This window comes from Gallinula chloropus (genome assembly GCF_964237585.1).
Source record: "Gallinula chloropus genome assembly, chromosome: 9".
In the NCBI taxonomy this organism is placed as follows: domain Eukaryota; kingdom Metazoa; phylum Chordata; class Aves; order Gruiformes; family Rallidae; genus Gallinula; species Gallinula chloropus.
Genome location: NC_140094.1, coordinates 6352817 through 6379366, shown reverse-complemented (window position 1 = coordinate 6379366; position 26550 = coordinate 6352817). Strand labels below are relative to the sequence as shown.

The 26550-nt window shown below is 42.0% G+C and overlaps 1 protein-coding gene across 1 annotated transcript in view; it reads left to right on the top strand.

Annotated features, from left to right (window-relative positions):
* Positions 1-25181, top strand: part of IQGAP1 (IQ motif containing GTPase activating protein 1) — a 63691-nt gene extending 38510 nt beyond the window's left edge. Inside the window, exons 16-38 of the mRNA XM_084268347.1 lie at positions 2476-2566; positions 3861-4028; positions 4328-4470; positions 4806-4976; positions 6094-6177; positions 6277-6348; positions 6457-6526; positions 6690-6898; positions 7812-7967; positions 8125-8288; positions 9428-9652; positions 11544-11684; positions 11779-11863; positions 14146-14378; positions 15150-15282; positions 15626-15728; positions 16607-16742; positions 18549-18636; positions 19044-19256; positions 20253-20419; positions 21417-21539; positions 22426-22534; positions 23913-25181. Of these exons, the coding sequence (XP_084124473.1) occupies positions 2476-2566; positions 3861-4028; positions 4328-4470; positions 4806-4976; positions 6094-6177; positions 6277-6348; positions 6457-6526; positions 6690-6898; positions 7812-7967; positions 8125-8288; positions 9428-9652; positions 11544-11684; positions 11779-11863; positions 14146-14378; positions 15150-15282; positions 15626-15728; positions 16607-16742; positions 18549-18636; positions 19044-19256; positions 20253-20419; positions 21417-21539; positions 22426-22534; positions 23913-24026 (3198 nt within the window). The 3' untranslated portion in view covers positions 24027-25181. The remainder of the gene's footprint in view (positions 1-2475; positions 2567-3860; positions 4029-4327; positions 4471-4805; positions 4977-6093; positions 6178-6276; positions 6349-6456; positions 6527-6689; positions 6899-7811; positions 7968-8124; positions 8289-9427; positions 9653-11543; positions 11685-11778; positions 11864-14145; positions 14379-15149; positions 15283-15625; positions 15729-16606; positions 16743-18548; positions 18637-19043; positions 19257-20252; positions 20420-21416; positions 21540-22425; positions 22535-23912) is intronic.
* Positions 25182-26550: the final 1369 nt, after the last annotated feature.

Here is a 26550-nt window from a genome sequence, read left to right as displayed (position 1 = left end):
CATTCTGCATACCATGTACTTACCTTACCAGGTCAGTTTGGATTTTTTATACTGGAGAAAGAGATTTGCAACCAGGCTGAAGGAATCTTCATGAACTACAGATATAGGTATAAGGATAGCAACTGCATGAGATGGCTTACTATGGATAATCCTGGGTCCAGAATGAGATATGTAACTTGTTTGCAGAGTAATAATATACCTCATCTGTGTTTGCAAGGAGACCATGTTCATTCTAGGAGTCCTGAATCTCTGAATCCAAGCTTCCTGCAAGCTTAAGTGTTTATGGGTGTTTTGGGGTTGTTTTTTGGTTGGGTATTTTTTGGGTTCATTGTTAAGTGTAGTCATAGGTACAGACATAGCTATATATGGCAAAAAGAAAGTTTCTGGAAGTGGAAAAATCTGTAAAGTGGTAAATTAGCAAAAAGGCAATAAAGCAAAATGCATGCTATTAGCAAAATGTATATTGATGCCTGGTGACTGATGTACTGCTAATGATATTTTGAGTGGTAGTTGTCTGGTTTACTAATCAAGGACTTCAATCTGCTTGTACATAGTTGTTACTTTCAGAAAGTGACTAAATGTGAAGGTGGGGAGAAGGAAGAGCAAGTCACATCTTATGGGTGTAGGAAAGGATGAGAGAATGCAACTGGTTTTTGAATAGTGTGGATGGGATACTGATGATTATTTTTTCCCTCATCTGTGTACAAAGAAGTATCAGCTGTCTCCACTTTCAGTGACTTGATAATGTTTAGTTTTGTTTTTCTGCTGGGAGCTCATTGCTCTAGTACCAATGCAGATCTTTGCATAGAAACTAAAATCTAGATTGTGTTGGACACTTACTTTTTTCTTCTTCACCAAAGGTAAACCTGCATGATGCAAATAGCTGAAAAGTGTAGGCATTTCTGATGAAGATCATTAAGCAGCTTCCTCAAGGGCCCTGAAAGGGTTAATGTTCCTCAGGAACCCATTTTGTGCTGAAGCATTTCCTCCCACTGAGTCAGAATGAAATAATGAACTCTTTTTAGTTTGCGCTTAAGCTTGTGCCAAGCTGTGCTGGTAACTTCTCAATTGGTTTGAAATTACCTTATTTAGGCATATGTTTGGTTTAGGGCTTCTCCCAACACTGTGGCAGTAATTTTAGAAATTGAAAGATCATATTATAAAGTAATATTGTGGGGAAAATGGTCAGCGTCTGTAGTCAGCTGTTAATTCCTAACTAGTGATTTCTATACCTCGGGGTGGGGTAGAGGGATTGTAGTTTACCACAAGACATCGTTCAGCTGCTCTGTGAATGGGGAGTGCTGTAATATGTGTGTTTCTCAGTGGGATGAAGGGAAGGAGTGAGTGAAGAACAGTAGACCTCATAGTGTTTTACACTCTGTGCACCTTCCGGAAGGCCTGTGACAGTAAATCCGTAGAAAAGCATGGGCTGATTCCAGTAGTCTCTGCGTCATCTTCTGCTAGTGGCAATTACAGTAGAAGTACTTGTTTCTTTGATTATTCTCCTGCACTCCCTGGTAGGAATTTAGCAGTTGGTGGTACTCTGGAGGGGGACTGTCTGGGCCTTCAGATGAAATCTGCCTGTGAAAAGCATGTTGGTCACATGCATGAAGCATCATTAAACATGTCAGTTTCAGACCTGAGAAGACTGTGGGGAAAATGTGAAGGGCATGTAAGGAATGTTCAATTTCAGCCTGGCCCTTAAGCTCTTGAACTCTGTCAGTAGTGGCCTTTTTGTGTGGTGTGATTATTATTCCTTACCAGAAATAAATATTTCCTGTGCTCTGTTTGTATGGTGAGAGTTGTCAAAGGGGTTACGTCTTAGCATGTCTTTTTGTAGTTACCTACAGGAAGCAACAGCGGGTGGGGAGAAGCTGTGCTTGGCAACTGCTGGATCATTGTTCTGTATGTGTATTTTGGGTCTTGCTAAACAGTTGTCTCTTTCCTCTTCTCAAATTTCTGTATTTAACATTAGTCAATTGGTTATCCTCAAATGCCACCCAAAATACAGGATTCTGTGTGATCGCTGCTCCTCGAAGAGCAGTCTCTTAAACTAAGGACTTAAAATATCACTGGGACTATTATGCATGCACCCAGCTGTAATATGTGCAATCCTTTTTGGCTTGCAGGTTTGTACAGGTTTGTGAACTTTTGTGGACAGGGACAAGAACAGCCTGATGTGGAATTAATAACCCGAGAGCTTTTAGCTTCTGCACACAGACATGGATCAGAGCTTTTTGTTCTAAAAGTCTTTGTAGCTGTAGTCTGTCAAAGGACTAATTTGTGTCTCTGCTGATCACAAAGGCACTTGATTTCCTTGTGTAGGAGTCAATTAGAAAGGCTGAGATGCTGCTTCTTCCCCCTGGTATTGAAATCCACTATATGGGCTACTGTTGAGTACAGGTTATTTTACTTTGCAGAAATAGCAATCCTATTTTCCTCACGTGCATATTTTTCTCATTGTATTCTCTTCAGGACACACAGGATGAAACAGCTGTACTTTGGCTAGATGAAATTCAGGATGGGATTCATAGGGCTAACAAGGACACAGAGGAGTCAGAAAGATGTAAGTATTGTCACATAATATTGCAGTTAATCCCTGTTATCAACCAAATACTGATTACTTAAGGAAAGCTTGGGCTAGAAACTGAAACAGTTTGTCCAAAGACACTGTGGAATTTCCGTCATTTGAGATTTCCCAAACTTGGTCAGACAAGGCTCTGAAGTTAGCCCAGCTTTGGGAACAGGATTGGACTAGAGTGCTATCCAACATGGGTTCTTAATGACTCCGTGTATCAGATATGTAGAGTTTCTGGTGTGGTCAGTTCCTCTTGCTAGCTCTTTTGCTGCAGAGCTTGGTTTTATGCTTGTGCCTTGTCCAATTGTTTTCTTTATTTGTAGATGTTTTAGAAGAGAGAAAAATCAACAGGTTCACAAAAAGCTTTCTAATGAAAGACACAATGAGTTTGTCCAACTTCATGGCCTAGTTAATATTTTGTAATAACATTATTTGGTCGGTGAATTCCCCTGCCAACTGCCTTTTTTAAAAAAAGTGGGGTAGGGATGGACAGCAAAGAAAGCAGGAGTAGGACAAAGGTTTACCCGTTCAACTTATTGCTTGTTCCCAGCAGTACCAGTGCAATTTTTTCACCATTTTCTCACCCACCGAGCACTTTGGTAAGGCAGCATCTTGAATTGTCATGTCAAGGAACATTAGGTCAAAAGTACAATTAGAAGTTTGTGGCCTGAAGCTTAAAGATGATCTTCAGATACCCTTCTCTATCCATGTATGAACTGGTATTTTTGCACTTACCTAGTGCTGAAAATGACTGTATTTCATTTTTGCTGTGTCATTGCAATTCCTATGCTCTTGTACATATGTCTGTATTTGAGTTGTACTTCTGGAGTTAGCCACAGAGGGTGTGTTGCTATTTTTCTCTTCCTCTGCCCCATTTTTCCTGATAAGGCTTTTGACTTGCTGACAAACTATTCCATACGTCACTAAAAACGTATGGTCCTAGCTGTTGAAAAGGCTCTTCTAGAGCTGTGACTGGCTCTGCCAGAAAAAATATGCCTTAACTAAAACAGATCACAGGACAGCTAAAACCTTATATGTTGCTGAGAAATGCTGGTGGTAAATCAGATCTGTACTGGTACTTGGGGCAGACAAATCATGTGCTGTCAGGTCAGTACCCCGTACACTTGGACATTCTACTGAAGAGGCCTCTATAATGCCCCCCCGCCCCCCAAAATCTAAGTGTGTGTTCATGTGCCTAGTGCTCTGTGCTCTGGTTCTGTGTTTGCTGTTAGCCACTGAGCCCCTGAATGCCAAGATAACCTGCTTCCTTGTGTTACCAAAGTCTCCTTAGGAATTCTGGCCATTAACGAAGCAGTAGACCGTGGCGATGTTAACCAGACCTTGAGTGCCTTGCGTTCACCAGATGTTGGGCTGTATGGAGTCACTCCAGAGTGTGCAGAGACATACCAACGAGAGCTGTCAGAAGTCAAGCAAAAAAAAGCAGCAGCAGGTGAACCTCAAGTAGCTAACTCTTAGTGAAATAAATTCAAGATTATTGCATGTGGAATCAGAACCCGAGGTGACAAGTCTCTGTCGTGCTGCAGGTGGCAATTGTGGATGCTCTGTGAACTAAGGGTTTTAAAAAAACAAAAAGGGAATAGTGTAATGTTCTCTGCTTATGAAATGTGTTCTGTTTAGGTAGATCTATAAAGATCTATATATGTAGATTTCCTAGTTGTAATATTTGTATCTGGGAAAGATAAGACACTTGCCTCATTTTGAGACTTACACTGCAGTTTCTGCTCTTAGGAGGCAATGGCAGCGAATGGGTGAAACACTGGGTGAGAGGAGGCTACCATTATTATCATAACCTGCAGACCAGAGAGGGAGGATGGGATGAACCAGCGGAATTTTTACAAAATGACACACAGCTGTCACGGGAGGAGATACAGGTAGGATAGATTACACCTGCTTTTTCTCTGAGAAGTTGATGTTCTTACCATTCCCATTCTTAATCCAGCTCTAAGAGAGAATGCTTCAATCTGTAGTCACATTAACAAGCTTAGTAACTTGTTTATTTCACTGCGTATTGCCAGATTGTGCATCTCAAAACTCCTTGTCCCATTTTAGAAGAGTTTGTGGGTAAAAGCATGCATGACTGATGTTGCTGTCTGTTGAAAGACAGCTCTGAAGTTTCTGGTGAGCACAACATGAATAGCTGACATCCTGCTTCTTGTATCCCCTTTCTGTTTTTCTGGCCCTTCTTCCTACCATAACGTTAATCCAGAGCACTATATCCGGAGTCACTGCAGCGTACAACCGAGAGCAGTTGTGGCTGGCCAATGAGAGCCTGATTACCAAACTTCAGGCTTGCTGTCGAGGATATCTAGTTCGTCAGGAATTCAACTCAAGAATGAATTTTTTGAAGAAACAAGTCCCAGCAATCACTTGCATTCAGGTAATGATATTCTTTAATTAACATTTGAAGCCTGTACTCTGTAAATGTTTTCTATATGCAAGCTTATTGACAGTTTTTGTTCAGTTCAAACAGTTCCAGCATACAGTTGTCTTCACCTCATTTTGCAAATTATCTAAAGGCATTTCCTTCTCCCAGACAGTATGGGTATCTTACTTTTCCACATCATACACACTCAAGTAAGTCTTCTCAGGCAGAAGTGGAGAAAAACTTACTTAGTGAATCTTTTACTATCACTTGATAATAAAGTCCAGTGTTTTGGGAATAGAGCAGTATTGAGAATGTCATACGTTGTCTTCATGGTGATAATACCATGTGATGAACAGCTATTGTGATTCCTTGTGAATGGAAGATGGTTTAAATGTTCCTGAGTAAGATTCTTCTTCACTTCAAATTTGACCAGGGTTTTGAAGGATCGAGGACCTGAAAGAGATGGTGGGATAATTCAGCACGAGGTTGGGCGCGTTTACAGGAGAACAATGAAAATATTTTTCTCTCGTGTTTTGTGACTGAAAAGTGTGCAAATGAATTACATGCTTTGCACCCTATTACCATTTTATTATTTGGGCATTTACTTATTTTAGGTATGTGTGCTTCTGCTTAGGTAATGTGCGCTCTGCGTGTGTACATATAAAAAACCCCAAAACCACACCTCACAACAAAACTCCCAGCTCAATAAAATGACATGTTCTCCCTTTAAGTGTAGTTCGAGCTTGAGTTCCAAGTGTCAGTAGCAGTGAGTTTGCTCTGAGTGCTTATAGTGTTACATAGCCCCTCTCGCCAGCAGCATCTAACGCATGATCCTCATGTATAACAGCTTCTGTTGACTTGAAAGTTCAGCTATATCCTTGATCTCTAATTGTGCTTTAGAAGGCTCAGGCTCTCCATGGAGTAATTTAGTAATAAGTCTCTCATGATTACAGTTGGTGAAATAGGTAATGCTTCACACAGTATATCTTGATACAGTAAGGATGTCTCCCTCATGTTTTTCATAGCAAAAAGTGAAGTTGGAAGCTGAGGAGCAGAAAGCAGCTCAGATTTGTAATTGCTTCTGTTTAACTAGAAAAGTAAAGTTAGTGCACCTGTCTTCTGTTTCCAGTCCCAGTGGCGTGGCTACAAGCAGAGGAAGGCATATCAGATCCGTTTAGATTACCTGCGAGCACAAAAGGACCAAGTAGTGAAGGTAGGCAAGGCTCCCTGCTGACTTTTTTGGGTAAACCTTTTGGGTAGTGAACGTTGTAGGAAAGGTTTTTGTCTGAGTATTTTGCTTACCCTTCTGTAGATTCAGTCGATGGCCAGGATGTATCAAGCCAGAAGACGTTACAGAGATCGTCTGCAGTATTTCAGAGACCACGTAAGAGGCTATCTTGTTGAACAAACTCAGTGCTTGACTTTTGTACTCTTTTATAGAATGAGGTCAAGTGTGGTGTGTTTTTTGTTTTGTTTTTTTTTTTAAACTTAGATAAATGACGTTGTTAAAATTCAAGCCTTTATCCGAGCAAACAAAGCACGAGAAGACTACAAAACCCTCAGTAAGTATTGCCAATAGAACAAGAAATTCAAAATCTCAGAAGCTGTTTAGACATGATGGTGCTAATTTTACTCTGGCTGCTCCTTGATGTGTTGTTTAAACATATATAAAGCATATGTTTACCTCTGTTTGCTATCCATTGATGTTATCTTGCCTATTTTTAGTTAATGCTGAAAATCCACCTATGGGTGTGGTTCGGAAATTTGTCCACTTGCTCGATCAGAGTGACCAAGATTTTCAGGAGGAGCTTGAGCTAATGAAGCTACGTGAGGAAGTGGTAACCTTGATCCGATCCAATCAGCAACTGGAAAATGACCTCAATCTCATGGACATCAAAATTGGGCTGCTAGTGAAAAACAAAATTACACTGCAGGTAGGAAATCAACTACAGGTTGAACTGAGCCCAGTGGTAGTTAGCATGGAGAGGTCCTGGCCTGGGGTGTCAGTTGCACAGGCCCAGCAGAAAATACTGCCCCAGACTTGCAGATTTTACTGCCAGTATGTTTTCCTCCTGTAGGAGGTGAAGAAATGAGATTTGAAGCCAAGGCAAACACAAACCAGGCTATCTCAACCTAATGAATGCAACAGATTGTGTGTTTAAAAGCTTTGAGAATTCTGTTTTGTCACTCCTTTGCAGTTAAATGAGGGGCATGCCACAAACTTGCATTGAGAGGGGTGATTTTTGAGACAGGAGACATGCTCATTCCACTTACTGTTTGTTGGTTAAGGGAGGTCCCATCTATTGCTCATCTGACTCAATGAATTTCAACAGCAACAACAAAAAAGTTCTTGCTTCACCTTTTCTTTAAGTTGAAGTTCTGGTCAGCTTTGCATTTGGTGCTGGATGATGTGACAGTAGGCTCCTCCCAATGTAAATCTCAGTTGGCGTAGTGAAATTAATCTGCAGTTTTTGGGCTAGTGCCTGCAGTGTAGAGTATGTAGAGCTAGCTGAGTGTGAAACAGGATTTTTAGGTTTTAAGCCCAATTTAAAAAGGAAAATATTTCCAAGCATCTTCAGGATGCTAGCAGTTCTTACAGTAATTGCTGCCAAGAGCGACTAAACCTTCTAGGGTTTCAGACATATTCAGGAGGTTGGGAACAAAGCAGAACATGTATTTCCAGTCAGGGAAATTGCTGCCATAGCAAATAATTCTTCAGTAGCCCCAGGCATACCTTGACCCTGCCTTTCCATGTACAGGAGAAGCAGGCTCTCAGATGCATCCGTTTTCCTTATTGCGCATTATAAAATACTTAGAGTGGAATCTACCCCTTTGCTTTCTTTCCAGGATGTTGTTTCTCATAGCAAAAAACTTACTAAGAAGAACAAGGAACAGCTCTCTGACATGATGATGCTGAACAAACAAAGAGGAGGTTTAAAAGCTTTGAGTAAAGAGAAGAGAGAAAAGCTGGAAGCTTATCAGCATCTGTTCTACTTGCTTCAGGTAAGCAGCTTCTAACACTGTTTGGTAACCTCTTGTCATAGAGGCTGTCATGTTTTGGTACAGTCTTTGCTTACACACTGTAACACTGAGCCACCATAGCTCTTAAGTGACACTGGCCTGTTTGGACATGTACACTAAGTAATTTTTCTTGTTGTAGACTAACCCAACCTACTTGGCCAAGCTGATTTTTCAGATGCCTCAAAACAAATCCACAAAGTTCATGGATTCTGTCATCTTCACACTGTATAATTATGCATCCAATCAGAGAGAGGAATACCTGTTGCTGCGGCTTTTCCAAACAGCATTGCAGGAAGAAATCAAGTACGTGGTGGCATACAGCACGCTCTCGCCGTTGAGTCAGCTTTGGCAGTTTCTTCAGTTGAGGCTGATACGTCTCACGCTAATGATGTGCAGCTAACACTAAGCTTGTCCCTTCATTGTCCTCGTCCTGTTTCATATCTGTTCTTAACATAGACTGTAAAGGAAGAGTTGAGTATGTCTGTTGAGGATGAGGGGCTCTTCTGTCAAGATTTTGCCAATGAACATGGCAGCTGCTTATAATCTGGTGCAAAGTAATCCTAAAATTCAGTCCAATATCAATTTTCCAGTGTCTGGTTGTAAATACTTCCACAAACTGAAAACTCAGGCTTTACAAGCCAGGGAGACAGCTAACACTGGATTTCCAAAAGCTGATGAGCAGGCTGAAACAGAGAGGCTTTATTTGGCATTTCTATTTCCTTATCACTGTTAGGGACTCTGGCTTTCCTCAGGCATGATTTGTTTGATCCGTTGAGCCTTAGGAGCATGGTGTTACATGACTTTACAATGCAGAGCTTCCTCTGAAGAAGATAGTGCAATAATTTTCTTTGAGGAAAGTGCTCTTTAAGCACTCTTCAGAATCCTTATTTTTAAGTATGAAGATGCTCTATCCCCTGAAAAAATAACTTCTTTTAAAAGGGATTCCTCCTCCGCCCTTTAAATTCATGCTTGGAATAGTAGTCCAGGGAAATGTTGACACTTTGTTCACTGCTGCTGTATTTCACAAAGCAGTATACTAGGAGTGCCTTTTGTCATAATTTGCTTGGGTTTTTTATTTTAAATAATGGACGAAACATTCTCTTCTCTACATAAAACACGCTCTGTTTCCTTTGTATTTGTAAATACAAATCCATTGTACAGTTGGATTTGCATTAATTGTCATTGAAATGACTAGTGCCAAGTTGCGTTGGAATTCCCCAATGGAAGTCATAATGTTCTTGCCTAACCTGTCTTCAGAAGTGTTTCAGTGTTGCTCTTTATATAGTGTTGTAGCTTAATGCTGTATTGAGGTCTTAGTACAAATCCATCATCCGTTTTGTGAGGGTTACGCTCTTTAGCAGTTTGTTTTATGCTGAGATACATATCTAAAGCTGACAGAATTACGTGTACCTCATATTTCATATAGATTCTTTCTTCTTCAGATCAAAAGTAGACCAAATACAGGAAATTGTGACTGGGAATCCTACTGTTATTAAAATGGTGGTAAGTTTCAACCGTGGTGCCCGTGGTCAGAATGCCCTGAGACAGATCTTGGGACCAGTTGTGAAGGAAATCATCGATGACAAATCGCTGAATATCAAAACTGATCCAGTGGATATTTACAAGTCTTGGGTTAACCAGATGGAGTCTCAAACTGGTGAGGCCAGGTATGGAAACTGTCACTACTGTGTTGTTCTAAACACCTCTCAGCTGCTTTGCACTGCACTGTTAATCATTGCAGACCATCCTTGGCTTTGCTGCATCCACCTGTCCAACCAATACTGGGTTTTCCATCTCCTTGAGACTGCTTTCATCCAAGAGCTCTACAGATTGTGTTCTGGTGATGGAGCAGAGGGTCTGGAAAGGGAGTCTCACTAGGAGATGGAGGAAGAAATGCTTTTCTGTGTTGACTTGATAATTAGCTATGAGATGCCCTCTTAACCTAAAAGAAATCATGGTAAGAAAAAGTATTTGGGTGATTGTCAGTTTCTATTCATTTCATATATAGCTTGGGCAAACTTAGATACTATTTTGCTAGCCAAATAAATGTTCTCAGCTGGAGGAGGGTAATGACAGTGTGTTTCTTTAAGTCCTAACAAATTTTTATTTAGTATCACCCACTGATGACAATTGGAATGTGTTAGATGGTTTTGTGTCATTCTGTTGGACTGAGTCCAGAGGAGGCCATGAAGATGATCAAAGGTCTGTAGCACCTCTCCTATGGAGAGAGGCTGAGAGCTTGGGTGGTTCAGCCTGGAAAAGAGAAGATCCCAGAGAGACCTCAGAGCCTCTTCCAGTCCCTCACAGGGCTCCAGGAAAGCTGGAGAGGGGCTGGTGCCAACAGCAGGGAGGGTGAGGCCCAGGGGAATAGCCGCCAGCTGGAGGAGGGCAGATGGAGAGGAGCTGGGAGGCAGAAATCCTTCCCTGGGAGAGTGGGGAGGTCCTGGCATAGGGTGCCCAGAGAACCTGTGGCTGCCCTAGATGTCTGGCAGGGTTCCAGGCCAGGTTGGATTGGGCCTTGGGTGCACAGGGCCTAGTGGGGTGTGTCCATGCCCATGGCAGGGGGGTTGGACCTAGGTGTTCTTTGAGTATATTTAAAAAAAAAAACCCTAACAAAACACATAGATGAGTGAGGTTCCCTATTCAAGGTTTCTTGCTGTACTCTTGCTGTAAAATTCTGTATGTGTTAAAAATGAGAGAATGGTATGAAGGTGAGATGGGGGATGTTTAGGGTGGATATTAGAAAGAGGCTTTTTACTTCGAAGGTGGTTGGGTACTGGAACAGGCTCCCTGGGGAAGTGATCACAGCACTGAGCTTGACTGAGTTCAGCAAGCATCTGGACAATGCACTGACTCACATGCTCTGACTTGGCTGGCCCTGTGTGGAGCCAGGATTTGAACTTGATGATCCTTATGAGCCCTTTCTAACTCAGGATATTCTATGAAAATGCAGGTGAATATGTGCGTTCAGGTCCTCTTTACATGAGATTTAGGAGACGCTTTTACAAGTTACTGTTTCATCTGAAATACGATGCAGTAATGTCAGACAATGGAGAAAAACTACTCATTTGGCACTGCTTCCCACCAATAGCATGTTATATCAATTTTATGGATACTGTTCTAGCTTCTGGCTTGTGTCCAGGCTTTTCCCATCTTAATGTTCAAATGTGTAGCTGTTTTTTCACCGGTTTATTCATAGAATCATAGAATATACAGGGTTGGAAGGGACTCATCGAATCCAACTCCTATTGACAGCCTGAAGTACCACTGTGTGTCACAGATGGTACTTTTTTGCCTAGCGTGCCTGTGTGAGTGCTGCAAAAAAATCCAAGTATGAGTTAGCCAGGCCTTTTCTCAGGTTGGCCATTGCAAGGCAGCATAGAGCAAGTAAATGCATTAAGTCTTCTGCTTTTCTGGTGCCTAAGAAGTTATTTGAAGGCAATGCACAGCTCTTGGCAGCCATGTGAATATAAGCTTGTCTCTGTGTCGAGCTAGAAACTCTTGAAACACACTGTCTTGAGGAGTGCTCACCTTTGTGTATTCGACTTCTTCACACAGCAAACTGCCATACGATGTCACACCTGAACAAGCTTTAAATCATGAAGAAGTGAAGACGCGTCTGGATGCTTCAATCCGAAACATGAGGACAGTGACAGACAAGTTCCTGTCTGCCATTGTTAGTTCAGTGGACAAAATCCCGTGAGTCTGGTGTACCACAGTGTTAACCCTGAGAAGCTTTTGGTGGGTTTATGTTGGCAGCAGTTTTATTTGCCCTTCTATTTTTCTCTTCAAGTTATGGAATGCGTTTCATTGCCAAGGTACTAAAAGACTCACTCCATGAGAAGTTTCCCGATGCTGGTGAGGATGAGCTTCTGAAGGTGAGAATCTGAACATCTTTGTGAGCAAGTTAGCCAAATTAGCTGTGGCAAGCACATTTCATTCTTCTTTTGTTGGGTGTATGTGTGGAGAGGAGTCCATGTAAACCTATATAAAGCTTGCTTATTTACTTCTACGGATAGAAAATGTTTCACATTGGGCTTTTGGTTGTTGGCTTCATATGCATCACCTGAGACATAATACATTGTTCAGATGGAGGTATCCTGTTGCTTCTGCTTTTCTTTTAACATCTTGGGCATTTGGTCCTTTAGTTCTCTTGACTTGGGGTACTCTTGCTCCTAGAAAGTAAACCTTGGGTTTGCTGGAATGATCACAGCCAGTTGCTCCCTTCTTAAAGAGACAATGTCAAGTTAAAAAAAGTCTGTGTGCAAAATTCTGATATTCCCAGTTCCCCTATCTGTAATGCTCTAGGCTTTTTTGACAGCAATATGTAAAGTGTCGTTTTCCATAATGTCTAGTCAGTTTTATATTCTGCATTTCAGGAGAGCTAAAAGGATCCTAATGGTAGGCACTCTCAGATGAGTGTAGCTGTGGGGTTTTTGTTGAAATTTCTTGGGATTTTTATGGCTTTTGGTAACTGTGAAGGCCTTTATGTCCATGAATGCTTCACTTGTTAATAAAACAAAGTTTGGATCTTAGAATACTTGACAACATCTCTTTAAACTTCTCTGCCTCTGCTTCATTACAAAATAATTACCAATCTGAATGCTGTTTTCTTCTCTCTTCTAGTTCTGTGCTTTCCCATTCTGAGACATCGATTCTTTCTATGCAGGTGAATTAATTTCTTCCATCTGTAAATTTAGGTGGAAAACTGCGGTTTCTGTTAATTCTGGTGGAAACAATGTAACTGTCCACATGAAAATCAAAACTGCAGTTGTGTGCAACAATGACTTGTACATCTTTTTAAAATTTTTCTTTAGCCACCAAAGCTATCCAATACTGATCTCCTCTCCCCACAGATTTTGAAGTTATTAATACAGCTTCTTTCACAGATGTATTTTTTTAGTACTGGTAGTAAACAGCTCTGACTGTTGTCTATCTGTGAGAGGGTGGCAGAGGCTTGCATAAAACAGGTGTCAAAAACATGACCTTGCTGAAAACAGTTAATAATTGCTGAGTCTGCTCAGCAATGGCTAGATGTTTTCTCTCTGTTTTCAGCTGTTCAGAACCTGATCTCTTCCATGCATTTGAGGCCTGTGGCAAGCAGGCTAAGCCAAGATTCAGTGACCTGGTGCTCTGTAAATATCTGTGAACCACCAGAAAACAATAGAGTGTGTGGTGGGAGAGCTGTCACTTTACATCAGCATGTTGGGTTAATCCTTTTTCATTGCTGGAATTACTTTTGGCAAAATATCAAATATGGGCTAGAAGCATGTTTGTGAGCATATGGATAATGCAACAGCTTTACTTTTGGTTTGAAGTTTATTGCTGCTCGCATTTGAATAGGTAAATTGGATTTTGAAGAGTCAAATGCCATGTGTCTTCTGTACTTCTCATTTTCTTACCTCTGGAGTAAATGGTTTCTTGGTTACTCTTGCTAACTTTTTTAACTGGGGGTCTGTGCTGGCATATCGAAGAATTATTCTGAAAGAGAAAAGGCTGTTGGAGAAGGAACGGGAAGTAGTTTCTTCAGTCTAGCTCCTTAGTGTTGAGCGTGCCTTGCTTCCTCACCATTTTTGCTCTGTCAGAGAAGGCAGATGATTCTGCATACTTCTCTAAAATTAGCTCTCATTCCACATGGAAACTACATTACCGGGTTTCTCTATACCATGATCCTTCTGCCCTCTGTGAGACTAACTCAGCTGTATCTAATTCTCCTGATAGATTGTCTCGTGTTCATATGAGTAGTCTGTTGGTAACTTGTAATACCTCCTGCCCATATGTTTTGTAAGTTAAAGTTTTAAATCTTTATGCATAGGAGTAACTGCTGATGTATTGTCCTGTGACTAGTAGTGCTCAGTCTTCCTTCTTTGTTGTTGACCATCCTATTGTGTATTAATGCTTTGGGGTTTTTTGGTTTGGGGTTGGTTGTTTTGTTTGGTTTTATTTTTGGGGTTGGTTGTTTGGGTTTTTTTACGCCATAGATTCTTTAGACTAGTGTGTGCTTATATACAGCAGCACAGCAGAACCTTTATCTCTGAAAGGGCCTCTGGCTTAGAAGAAAATAACTTAGCAAAGCACAGTCAGAGTAGTTTCGATAAATCCAGTTGGGTCCAATACCATTGTTTCTTGATGCGTTTCTTCTCTAATCACCTTTTCCCAGATCGTTGGCAACTTACTCTATTATCGCTACATGAATCCAGCCATTGTCGCACCAGATGCGTTTGACATCATTGATCTTTCAGCTGGAGGTCAGCTGACCACAGATCAACGCAGAAACCTCGGTTCCATTGCAAAGATGTTGCAGCATGCTGCCTCCAATAAGATGTTCATGGGAGACAATGCACACCTAAGCATCATTAATGAATACTTATCGCAGTCATACCAGAAGTTCAGGTAGAAGACCTTAGCTAATCAACTTGGGAAGTTTTGCAGCTGATAACATTGCAAGTAAAAAGGGAAAAAAAAAACCCAACATTTTAAACATGATAAATTCTACCTCTGTCAAATCAGCAGTCTGTTGAAAATAAGAGACTGTACTCCAGACTGACATAAGCATCCGTGACAGTGGCACCTGGAATTTCTGAATGATAAATTGCATGTAAAAGAGATTGTGAAGTCCAGTATTTTGACTTAAGAGCTTCCAGAATAAGCATTGCTTTTGCACGTGCTGTTATACCTTGGATGTGGAGACCTGGAATGGACATACATTCTTCTGTCCCATGTGAACCCTGGCTCCACATGAAAACCCAGAGGTACTTGGGAATAAAGCAGATTGGCAATTAGTTGTTCATATAGTCAAAAGTAAGCTTTTGTTTGAGAACACCTTATACCTCTGGTGTTTTGGAAGAAAGAAATCCAGAGGTTGCTGGGAGCAAGGCATATTACTGCAGCAGAGAGGAGGATGTGTGAACAGGGTCACTGGAACCATAGACTAGTCCTGTGAGTGCTGAAAATGAGGCAATGTCAGCATGGCAAATACCAATAATTGCATTTAAGTAACTTCTGATGTGTTAAACTAACTGATGTGTTCAGCCAACAAACTGTAGTATGGTGTAAGGTACCATAGTTTAAATAAGAGACGGTGCTGGGGATGTTGTGAGAACTTGATGCTCTCAATATGTCACGTGACCGATTCTTCTTCTTTCTCCTCCTTTTTTTCTGAAGACGTTTTTTCCAGGCTGCCTGTGAGGTTCCTGAATCTCAAGATAAATTTAATATTGATGAATATTCTGACTTGGTGACACTCACTAAACCAGTTATTTATATTTCTATTGGTGAAATCATCAATACACACACTGTAAGTATACATCAATCACAGTTGCTCCTTATAAGCACTGCTTATAAAGATGATGATGTTCCTGGCTGAAATGCAATGTTATCAAATACAGGGCTGAAAGTTGTCATTTGATAGCAGTGTGTGAGGGCTTGTCTGTTTATAGAACTCACCTGTGCTTCTCTAAGTTTCTTTTGAAAGTATTTTATTGTGTGATAATGGCACAACTTTGAATGTTGAAATTGCTTCTTTGGAGTTCAGTGAAATTAGATGTTTTTCTAAAAGATACCAGCTCAAAGTAATGTAATTTTACTGTCCAGAAGAGGATGTACAATTAACAACATAAAAGTTCTTTCTGTTCATCTAGTTGCTCTTAGACCATCAAGATGCGATTGCTCCTGAGCACAATGATCCAATTCATGAGCTGCTGGACGATCTCGGAGAGGTTCCTACAATTGAGTCCTTAATAGGTGGTCTAGTTTATTGTAACTAAGAAATACATGATGTTACCTTAAATGACTAGGAGTGCAGTAAAAATACTAAGGAAATGTAGTCATTTTAAGCATGAAATCTAGGGGTTGGAAGGGGAGTCGGGGTCTGTGAACAGGTAGTTTTTTGAGAGGATGCTTCAACAGCAAAACACTTGTCTTGAAGTTGCTTCATGAGAAAGGTTGGAACTCTCAAATGAACAATTGCTAGCATGCTTTCATCTGAGCACTGGCAAAGTATGGAAGGCACCAAGTGTTATTGAGTGAACCTACACCTTGAGTATAACTAGAACTTACCTACTTCCCCATTTCATTTCTCCCATGTACATTTTGTCAGTGTGGTTAATATGTCAGAGTTTAATCTTTCTCCAGCCCTTTTATAGAAAAGGGGGTGGGAGGAGAAGCGTCCTAACAGCTGTTCTGATGAAAGTTCAGACAAAACCTAGGGCAAGAAAATGTCCTTCTGATGGGATAGCTCACTTTAATAGAAGATTGAACAGGTTAGAGATATGGTCATAATTTTATTTATGAAGTATTTTTGGCAGGCCAGCTGCTCTTCTCAGTAGAGAGTGAGCTGCTGAGATACAGTGTAGAATACACATACATCTTTTAAGGTACATGAACTAGTGATTTTGTGGTGGCCTTTCTGGCCAGTGCGTTCTCTCAGTTTTGTGAAGAAAAAGTCTGTCATGTTGGAGGTTATGAGTTTAAAAGCTGGTTTTGGCTCTCAAGGTGTCCTTTTGACACTTTTTGACAGCGTAGCTTTTCTGTGGTCTGTTACACAGGGAGAAGTTACAAGGCTGTAGTAGCCACGAACATTAACAATACGGTTTTATCTATAAACTCTTTCTGCTTGGCAGGGGAAGGGTCTGGCAATCTTAACGACCCCAGCAAGGAAATGCTAGCAAAGACTGAGGTTTCTCTCACACTCACTAACAAATTCGATGTTCCTGGTGATGAGAATGCAGAGATGGATGCGAGGACGATTCTGCTGAAGTGAGTGAGGGGTAACTACCTGGTTTGTTTCCCAAGAGAACGAGGAATCTGAATTTTCAGTTAATCTGCACGTGAAAATAAGAGAATCAAAGTGTAATTTAAACAAATAAGAGACTATTTTTCAAGATACACTGAACTTGTAGGCATGTCCTTTTGATGCTGTGGCTGTTAAATGTGGTGTTAGTTCTTTGTCACTGTTGAATTTCTCATTCTTTAAAAGTCGATCTTGGACGGTTCTGGAGGGAAAAGCTACCAGAAAAGAGAACTTTCTAGATGTGTGATGGCAGCAGTTGGATTTGCCTGCATGTCAGTAGTTTGTAAAGATCAATATGAATCCGTAGTACTCATCACAATTGAATTTTAACTCTGATAATATAAAACTTGGAAGAGTTGCCATTTGTGTTGCATATATAATGTCCTGTGCAAACGTTTTCATTAGAATATGTGTGAAGTCTGGAAAATGAAGGGTAGCTAAACATTGAGTATATGTGAATAATAATCTTGCTAAGTGTGCCAGTTTCTGCAGAGTTAGCTGCTTCACACAGCCTCTGAACAGACTGTGTCTGTACCCTGTTAGCGAAGCAGGAGAAGATGGGAAGACTCCTTAGGATAGATACATTCTCCCTGTAACTTCCCCCATCTGTGGGAAATACCACCCTAGGACTTTTTTTGATGATTTTTGATGTCGCTGCTCTCCTCAATTGGTTTATGATGCTGTCCCCTTCTCTCTGTGCTTGTTGTCCCCCAAACCTGACTCTTCATGCATGAAGACTGATAGCCTTTTTGGGAAACGGAAGTGTTACTAGCCTAAAGGAAAGAAAGCAATGGACCATTAGGGAATTTCATTATTGCCAGGCTCCTCATTCCAGAGGACTTAACAACTGCTTTTGGCCAGATTTAAGCAACTCCCTGTTGTTGATATCTATAGAGCAGCTACCTCACATTCAAACGCACCTTTACCCGCTCTGATGCATTCCTGCTCAGATGCTAGATAGCTCCACTGAGAATTCTTCTGGTCAGCTTACATTTGGCCTATAAATTAACAAGGCTTCTCAAAGGATGGTTCAGTACTTCCCTACCTTCCAGAAGGCAACATTGATGTCAAAATTAAAGATTTCACAGATACGCTGGTAGTCATTTAAGTTGTGGATGATGAGGAAGGAGTGTGTGTGATGTCAGAAATCATCCCAACCTGACTGCCAAGTACTGAAGGTGCTACTTGGTTTCATTGTGTGGCTCAGGGACAGAAGTGCCTCAGAACGGGCACTGGCTCTGATTTAAATCATGGTTGGGATCAAGGAACGACCCCGTCCATTGCCAGGTTGGAGTCTGGGATCCACTTTGGCTCAGTTACCGTAGACACAGGAAAATAGTTCTGTGGAGTTTTTTGATACCTGTTACAAAGCACTGAGGTGTGCATTGTGGATGGATAATATGGACTTTTTCTGGCTGCACAGATTTGCTGCTGGTGCTACATGGCTTACCTTTCACCTTGGAATTGCAGCTTCTGTGGTCCACGTGGCAGGGGTTGTTGTGGAATATATGGGGTAACATCCTTGCCATTTGAGGGGTTACTGAGGAGCAAATCCTACATACTATATAGATGGATGTTTCAAGGAACTAGTTTCTGATCAAACATTTTCAGAAGAGTTAAGTGCTTCTCAGGGGTCTGGTCTAGCCTGTGATACATAAGCACACATCCAGTGGTGATCTGTCTTGAGGCCAAATTAGTAACATTGCTACTATTGCAAAATAGAACAGTACTGAAGGTCTTTCAGCTTAAAGTTTTTCTCAATTTCTTTGCAGCACAAAACGTTTAATTGTTGATGTGATCCGCTTCCAACCAGGGGAGACGCTGACTGAAATCCTGGAAACTCCAGCTACCTCAGAGCAAGTATGAAGTTGTTTACCTGCCTTCTTTTTAGGCTAGGAAATTGTAATCTGTCTGGATATATGTGTGTATACTTGAGTATCTGCACTTCTGTATTGCCCTCAAGCTGTCTCCGCTGATGTTGGAGCAGTGTGTAACAATAATGAGAAGGAAATATAATGGAAGTTAATTGTATGTGTAAATTTTATTCCTCTGGTAGTTGCTGGAGACCTTTTATTTAAATGGCAGGTAGGCTATTGGTGATTGCCATAAATAGAATGTGTTCATCAAATGTAGATTCACTGGAGTCAGCACGGGAATGACCAAGCAAAACTCTATTGTATGTTTACGCCAGAGGTCAGACAATCTGTGGTTCTGTCACCTGAAAATTGATCTGCTGATGAACTGGTACTTCTTGTTTCTTTTTCCAGGAAGCAGAGCATCAGAGAGCTATGCAGAAACGTGCTATTCGTGATGCTAAAACGCCTGATAAAATGAAGAAATCTGTGTCCGTAAAGGAAGATGGCAATTTAAATCTACAAGAAAAGAAAGATAAAATCAGGACAGGCCTGAAGAAGTTGACAGAACTGGGGACAGTGAATGCAAAAAATAAATACCAGGAACTAATCAATGACATCGCGAAGGTATGCCAAGGCGGTGGTCTCCTAGTAGCTGGAGTTTGCAGCCTTGTGAAATTGGCCTGAGTATTTGGGAGGAGTGCGGTTTGTAGCAGCTACCTTACAGACACAAAGCCTGCCATTTGCTGCAGCTTTTCCACCTCCTGGCATTTGGAAGTCCTTCATTTTTATAGGACACATGTGTTTTCCCAGGTGACTGGGGCCAGAATGTCGGGCGCTGTAAGGAAAAGCAGTACACCTTGGAGGGGAAGTCCTGATGTCTGAGTCTCTTTCTTTGTTTTTGTTTTCCTCCTTTTTTTCTGCCACTTTTCACTAGTGAAAGTAGTGCCTCTATAGACTTACTCACACAAGGTTTTGCTTGTAACTTTAAAGACATCCTTGCTGTTGTTTATTTTTTATTTAAATGTACACATTCAATAATACCTTAAAGGGGAGAGCAGAGAAAAATTTGCAAAAGCACCTACTGCTGGTGTATGTTGCTACAGTGGCAGTGTATTTTATATCACATGTTTACCAAAAAGCTATGTTTTGCAAATGTTAATGTCTGCAAAGTGAATACATAACTGCCTTTAGGGATCTGATTGGAATGAATTGTACTGTCATTAATGGGTATCAAAAATGGAAATAGAAGTCAACTTGAACATGCAATATTCAGGTGTGAAGATAACGTATGCATAAAGAAGGCTGACTAACAGAGAAAAAGAAAGCCTGTGCCTTCCTTTAGCTCATGTACTCTCAGTGCCTACTCTGGTCATTGCACTGAATTTGAGAGCAACAAAAGGTTCCAACGAACTTTGTGGATTTAGTTAGTTCCAAAAATAGTCAACGCAGACAAGAGGTGGTGATGCTTAAACTGAGGCAGGTGCAGCTGAGGGCTCCAGCTTGTAGTATGAAGAAAGACTTAAGCAAAATCAGTTGATGTATTTCGGAGGCTCTGGGCTTGAGCAACTGGACAGCTTGAATGCCTGTTAAGTTTTCTGTCTGCCTTTCTCTGTGGTGTAGGATATCAGAAATCAACGTAGATACCGTCAAAGAAGAAAGGCAGAGCTGGTGAAGCTGCAGCAGACATACAGTGCCTTGAACTCCAAAGCTACTTTTTATGGAGAACAAGTGGATTATTACAAAAGCTACATCAAAACCTGTTTGGATAACCTGGCCAGCAAGGGCAAGTAAGTATCTCAGAACCACGCTGTGGCCCTGAAGTGCTTTTTACAGAAACATGTGTGTAGGTTGTTGCTTAGAAGAATCATAATGCTGTCTGCTCAGAGCTCCTAGGCCAAGGCCTTTACCACAGCAATAGTTCTAGGAAAAGGGCCTTGGCAGCAGTAGGAAAACATGGGCAGTGCTCTGAATAGGGTCAACAAGACATACTTGATAGCATTTTGATCCCTCTTCGTGAGGGGTTGTATAGAGCCGAGTGGGAATGAAGCAGGTTGCCCAGATAATGTATGTGCTGCTCAGTCAATCTGTCCTGTCATCTTTGCTAGGAGCAGAGAATGAAAATAATATAGTTATCTACAAGGAAAGCATTGGTCCCAAATTTTCCTTTTTTTGTCCTGAATGGAGTCAGTTGTAGTGCAAGACAATTCAGATTTTCCAGTGGGGGGGTGAGGGGGTTGGGAGGTGTGGGGTGTGAGGGGAGTGTGTGTTGTGTGGAAGAGTAAGAGGGGTCTTCCTCGCCAGTGAGAGGTGGAAAGAGAAACTGCCGCTGACAGCTGAGGCAAGAAAGTTGCATGATCTGAACCTTCTCTATGTTAGTTGTCACCAGATCCTCTGGTGTCTAATGACAGATGGTACCCCTTTCTTCTCTATGAAGTGCTAAGTGGTTAGGTTTTGCTGGGCTGGGGGCGGGGGAAGAAGGGGGTTGTTGTTTTTCTTCTGAAGCATAACAGTTATTGATAAATAGTAGAAAATCAAAGATCTGCTCTGAGCTACAGGTGCTTTGTAAATAAACTTGCTAGTAGAAATATATCATCTATCAGCTGCATTAGTTACAGTTGATTAGCTATACTGGTTTGATGTCCTCATCCGCATAAGATGGTATTTGCTGTCTGGTATGCTGTATAGTTTGCTCATTACTGGTACGACTCTTGGGTTTTGGTTTGGATAGGGGGGTTTGTGTGTGTTTTTTATTGTGTGGGGTTTTTTTCCTCCCCCCTCCCCCAGAGTCTCCAAGAAACCTCGGGAGATGAAAGGCAAAAACAGTAAGAAGATTTCGCTAAAATACACAGCAGCTCGACTCCATGAGAAGGGAGTGCTGTTAGAGATTGAGGACCTGCAAGCTAACCAGTGAGTATCTAAATAACCTTTTCAGAGAAAGAGAACAGGTGTGTCAAATTCTCATCTCTTTCTTTGAGTTCGTCTAGGCACTGGCAACTGAGGAATGGAAACTCTGAGATTGGTTTGAAATTGCGACAGCTTGTCTTGTGGTTTTGATCGTGGAATTAAGTACTGTTGATAGACTTAGCTGTTAAAGCTGAAGAAATTGTTTAGGTGATCTAGACTGGCATAGTGAGGGACAGGAAACCTTGCCTAGTGATCACTTTCCAGTTTTAAATTTCTTTGGGGTTGGGGGGCGGAGGGTTTGGGTGAAGCAAAGTAGGTGTTTGAGAAATGTAACAGGATTTCAACATGGTATCTTCTGATGGTTGCCCCTTCCCTGTCATCCCCACAGTCATGGAAGTTCCTCAGGTGAACTGCTACTATGTTTAATAGCTCTCAGGGTTGAAAAATCAACTTAATGCTAGTTTGAGTTTGTCCACCTGCGGTTTGCTAGCCTTGAGAGCATGGTGTATCTTCTGTGCAATATAGAGAAGCTGCCTGTTACTAGAGTTTTTCTTCAACCCTGACTTTTGTGCTTTGTACACTAAATGAGGCACGAATGTGCAACACTCAGGTAGAGAGTTTAGACCACACAGGCTACATTACTTGTATTTCCCACCATGGTTGTGTAAAGGTGTGATCTACCAGATGTGGAATCTATTTGGCTTCCATCTATAGTTGTATTGAATTTGGTCAGCTTTTATGGTCTCGCTCCAAAAGGGGGTATAGAATAAGTTAAGAACAGAATTCTTGGAAATTTTGTATTCATCATTCATCTCATCTCGTTCTCTCCCCGTGTCATTAGGAATTACATGATCAGTAATGAACTGTTTTCGTTTCTCAAATTGTATAGGTTTAAAAACGTGATATTTGAGATCAGTCCAACAGAAGAAGTAGGAGATTTTGAAGTAAAAGCAAAATTCATGGGCGTACAGATGGAAACCTTTATGTTACATTATCAGGTAAAACCAGTCCTATTTAATAGCAGCACCTCCGTTACGCTTGCCAGACTCTTCTCAAAATACTGACAATGTTTTGTGCCTAAACAGTCTGAAAGAAGCTCTCAGAACCAAACCATTTGTTGCAGGTGAAACAGATGCAATGCAGATGAGGGATTCAGACTACTTTTCTTTGCTAATGAGAGCCAGGTGTCAGTCTGTGTAGTGTAAGTGTACGCACACAAAACGTGTTTTCAACAACTGCCTGATAAAGCAGTCCCAACTTGTGCATTGTCAGGTTTGTTAATAGTGGATGTGTTGGGAGTCTCAAAGCGGGTTATGTGCAGGAGCACCTTGCAACGTACAAAGTCCATGCCACCTAACTGGCTGATGGGACAGACTCTCGTGCTCCTGTGTTCTGAGGACTCCCCTAGTTTGTTCCAGACCTAATCTGTCAGAGCTGGCCATGAACTTCTTGGTTTGTGGGGCTACCTGAGGTCACTTGTTCCTCAGGCATGTGTGTTGCTATACCACTATGCCTTTGTAGCACAGCTTTGCAGATAAAGCAGATCATCTGAGAGGACAGGAACGAGGGAACTGCCGTTGGTAATCGCAGTATAGCATTGATAGTGGCATCAGACTTGTATTGTCATTGACAAAATTTTTACAGAAAGCAGCAGAAATAGCTTTGTGGTTGTTTACTGCAGCATCACCCAGGCTATACAGCTGCAGCAGCCAGACTGGGGTTTTGGAACACATGCACAGTTTCCCTGCAGTAGCACCATCTGAATATGTATTGGTTTGCCAAATATCGTTGCTGAGATAAACCAGTGCAGAGTCCTGTGGCTCTGTCAAGCGCAGCATTGACAAGGGCAAAGTGTAACTAGAAATGCTGCCTACGGAAATGCCCGAGAGGCTTAAATCAGCATTGTGTACGTGATGGTAACAGGTGCCTTTTCTTTCTCTGCCCTAGCTGGCCGTGCTCTAAACCACCTCACTGAGTCAACTGTGGCAACTGAGATTTTTAGAATACAGTAATGTTTCATGGGTGCATAACTTGGCACGTAGGAGACACTTTCTAAATGTTATGACTGCTTTATGGCTACTGTGCAAATGAAAAGCCTGGAGATGGTTACAACTGAGATTTGGCTTTCTTAAAAATGCCATCTATTTCTGCCCTCTCTTGTCCCTTTTTTTTCTTATTTTAAATTAAGATCTTAAATGCCTTAGAGTATTTTTCACACAGTATGAGCAGATGTTTAACAAGTGTCTCATTTTTATGTCTTAGGCCACATACTTTGTGATAGATACTTCTCAAAAATCTACTGTACCACAGGGTCATCTTACATATTCTATATAAACTCTCAGGATTCCTTGCTCATAAAGGTATTCTCTTTGGCAGGATCTTTTGCAGCTGCAGTACGAAGGTGTTGCGGTCATGAAGTTGTTTGACAGAGCAAAAGTGAACGTCAACCTTCTGATCTTTCTTCTGAATAAGAAATTTTATGGGAAGTAACCAACCTCTGCCAGCAAGGCTGTGAAAGGGGGGGGATGAATAGAAACCTGCACATACAACTTTTAATGACATAGCTATGTATCAGTCTGTGCTTGTGCTGTGCTAAAATATACACATGTATCATGAAGATGGACTAAGAACCTCTTGTGAATTGACAACTCTGATTGAGTCTGCAGGGAGTTAGTTTCTTGTTTATTTATCATCTTTATCTTCAACTTTGAAGGTCCCCTGAAAATCGGTTAATTTAGAATGTACTTTTACCTGGCACTGGGGATTAAATTAATATTAGAGTATACTTAGGACATCCAGATATTTTGGATTTATTTGCCTAGTTGTGTCTTTTGTGAGGCTTGAATTCTTGCTGCCTGCACAGAGAGGAAGCTGGCACTGCGTGGCGGTTGGTTTGCTGCTTCCTGAAAGCCAAAAAGAGCTGCAATTGTATTAGAATCGTAGAATTTTAGGGGTTGGAAGGGAGAGACCATCGGGTCCAACCCCCAGAGAGGGCTCCAGTAGTTCTCTAACAGCCATGACCAAAATAAAAATTGGTCAAGGTCCTGGTTGCCCATTTGTGTGCGAGCTGGTGGTGGTGGCGGCAGCTGATTCCCAGGAGAGAACTACTGTGGTCTGAGGAATAAGTAAGTGTCACAAAAGGTTGGTTAACTATTTGTGATTATGTACTATAGCCACACATAACAGCCTTTCTTGATTTGTTTTTATCACACTGTAATAATTTACAGATGACTCCTTAAATTGAGGGACCATGGAATGTATTTACTAGTGCTTATAGATGAAAAGAAGCCTTATAGGGAAGGGGAGGAGAAACGTACAATTCTGGAGATGTGTTAACTTTTAATGTTGCTTGCAAAATATTTGAAAGTTAAATAAATTTTCCTTCAGTTTAGAGCAATGTTCTATATATCTGTAGCTGATGGAATAAATGTTAGGCTTTACCTGCAGACTTATCGAACGAAGATGACTCCTAAATAGGTTGGCTTTTTAAAAGTTAGACTTTCCAGCTATACTCCAGTTCCCATTTCTTTTACTGTTTTGTTGGTTTGTTTTTTTTCACCGTGGTGGTGGTGCTGGCTGTTCTATATCAAATAAAAAGACAGAGACTTTTAAAGAAATAAATAAAAATCTGACCTTTAAATTTGTTGGTTACTTCAGCTCTCCCTCCAGTTTTATCTTCATATTTTATTTTTTTAAAAAGGGAACATAATCTTAATTTAAAATATCATTTTCCATATGTCACTTGTGTTGTTCATTTAGTGACTTTAATTGAACTGCTTTCTTGCTGATCTGTGCTGAGCTAGTTGTTTCAGTTTAGAGGGTTGGTTTTTTTCTCACTAAAGGCACTTGTTGGCCTTCCTGGCCACCCAGGCACACTGCTGGCTTGTTGAACCTAATCCCATTGGTCTCAGCACCATCTATCCAGCTTGTTTGGATCCCATTGAAGAGCCTCCCTACTCTTAGGCACTTCCTCCCAGCCTAATGTTGTCTGCAAATTTACTGAGAGAACATTCAATCCCTTCATCCAGGTTATTGATAAAGATAATAGAGTAACAGGACTGGACCCAGGACTGAGCCCTGGGGAACACCACTTGACCCATCTCCAGCTGGATTTAGTTCTGTTTACCACCACTCTTTGGGCCTGGCCAGCCAGCCAGTTTTTTACTCAGCAGAGGGTGCACCTGTCCAGACCCATGGTAACCAGTTTCTCAAGCAGAATGCTCTGAGAAGCTGTCAAAGGTCAGGGACAAGCTAATGAGGTGTTAGAGGCCAGTGTAGTACCCAAGAGGAAACCATCCTTACTCTGTGCTTTACAGTAATGCCCTTGAAAAAAAACGGGTTTGGGCAGAATTGAAGGGGTTTTTTTCCCTTCCCTGGGAGCGTGACAGAGCTGAGGTCTCCACTTGCCACGTCAGGCCAGAGGCTCTTTCTCCCAGAGCAGTAGGCGTCACAGGGCTGCCCTGTTTGGTCCCGCTGCTGCAGCAGCCATTGTTTCTCCAGTGTTGCGAGAAGCAGCCTGTGTTGGCAGCGATGGGTGGTGTGCGAGCCTCACTGGCAAACAGCCGAGGTGAGGCAGGCGCGGTTAATGACTGGGCGAGGGGAAGCGGTGTGGGCAGGCTCGGGGTTTGGCTGCCTCGCAAGCCGAAGCAGCCTTTTCCGCCCGTTCCTCACGCAAGCACGACAGGCCACCGGCCGGCGAGTCCGCCACCGGCGCGGCGCGGACCCACCGCTGGTGCTGCAGGCGGGGAGCCGCCCCCGCCCAGCGGCGCCCGCCGCCGCCGCGCTCGACCGGAAGGGCCGCCCCGCGGGTGGGCGCCGCGCTGCCGCCTGCCGGCAGTGCGAACCGCAGCGCGCGCGGGTGGCTGATGCCGCTGCCGCCTCACGGACGCGGCGCCGGTGCCGTCCCAGGGTGCCCATCGCTGAGGATGTTCAGCCTGGAGGAGTCTCTGGGGGCACCTGTCAGCGGCCTTACGGTACCCCAAGGGGCCTGCGGGAAGGCCGGGGCTGCCTACAC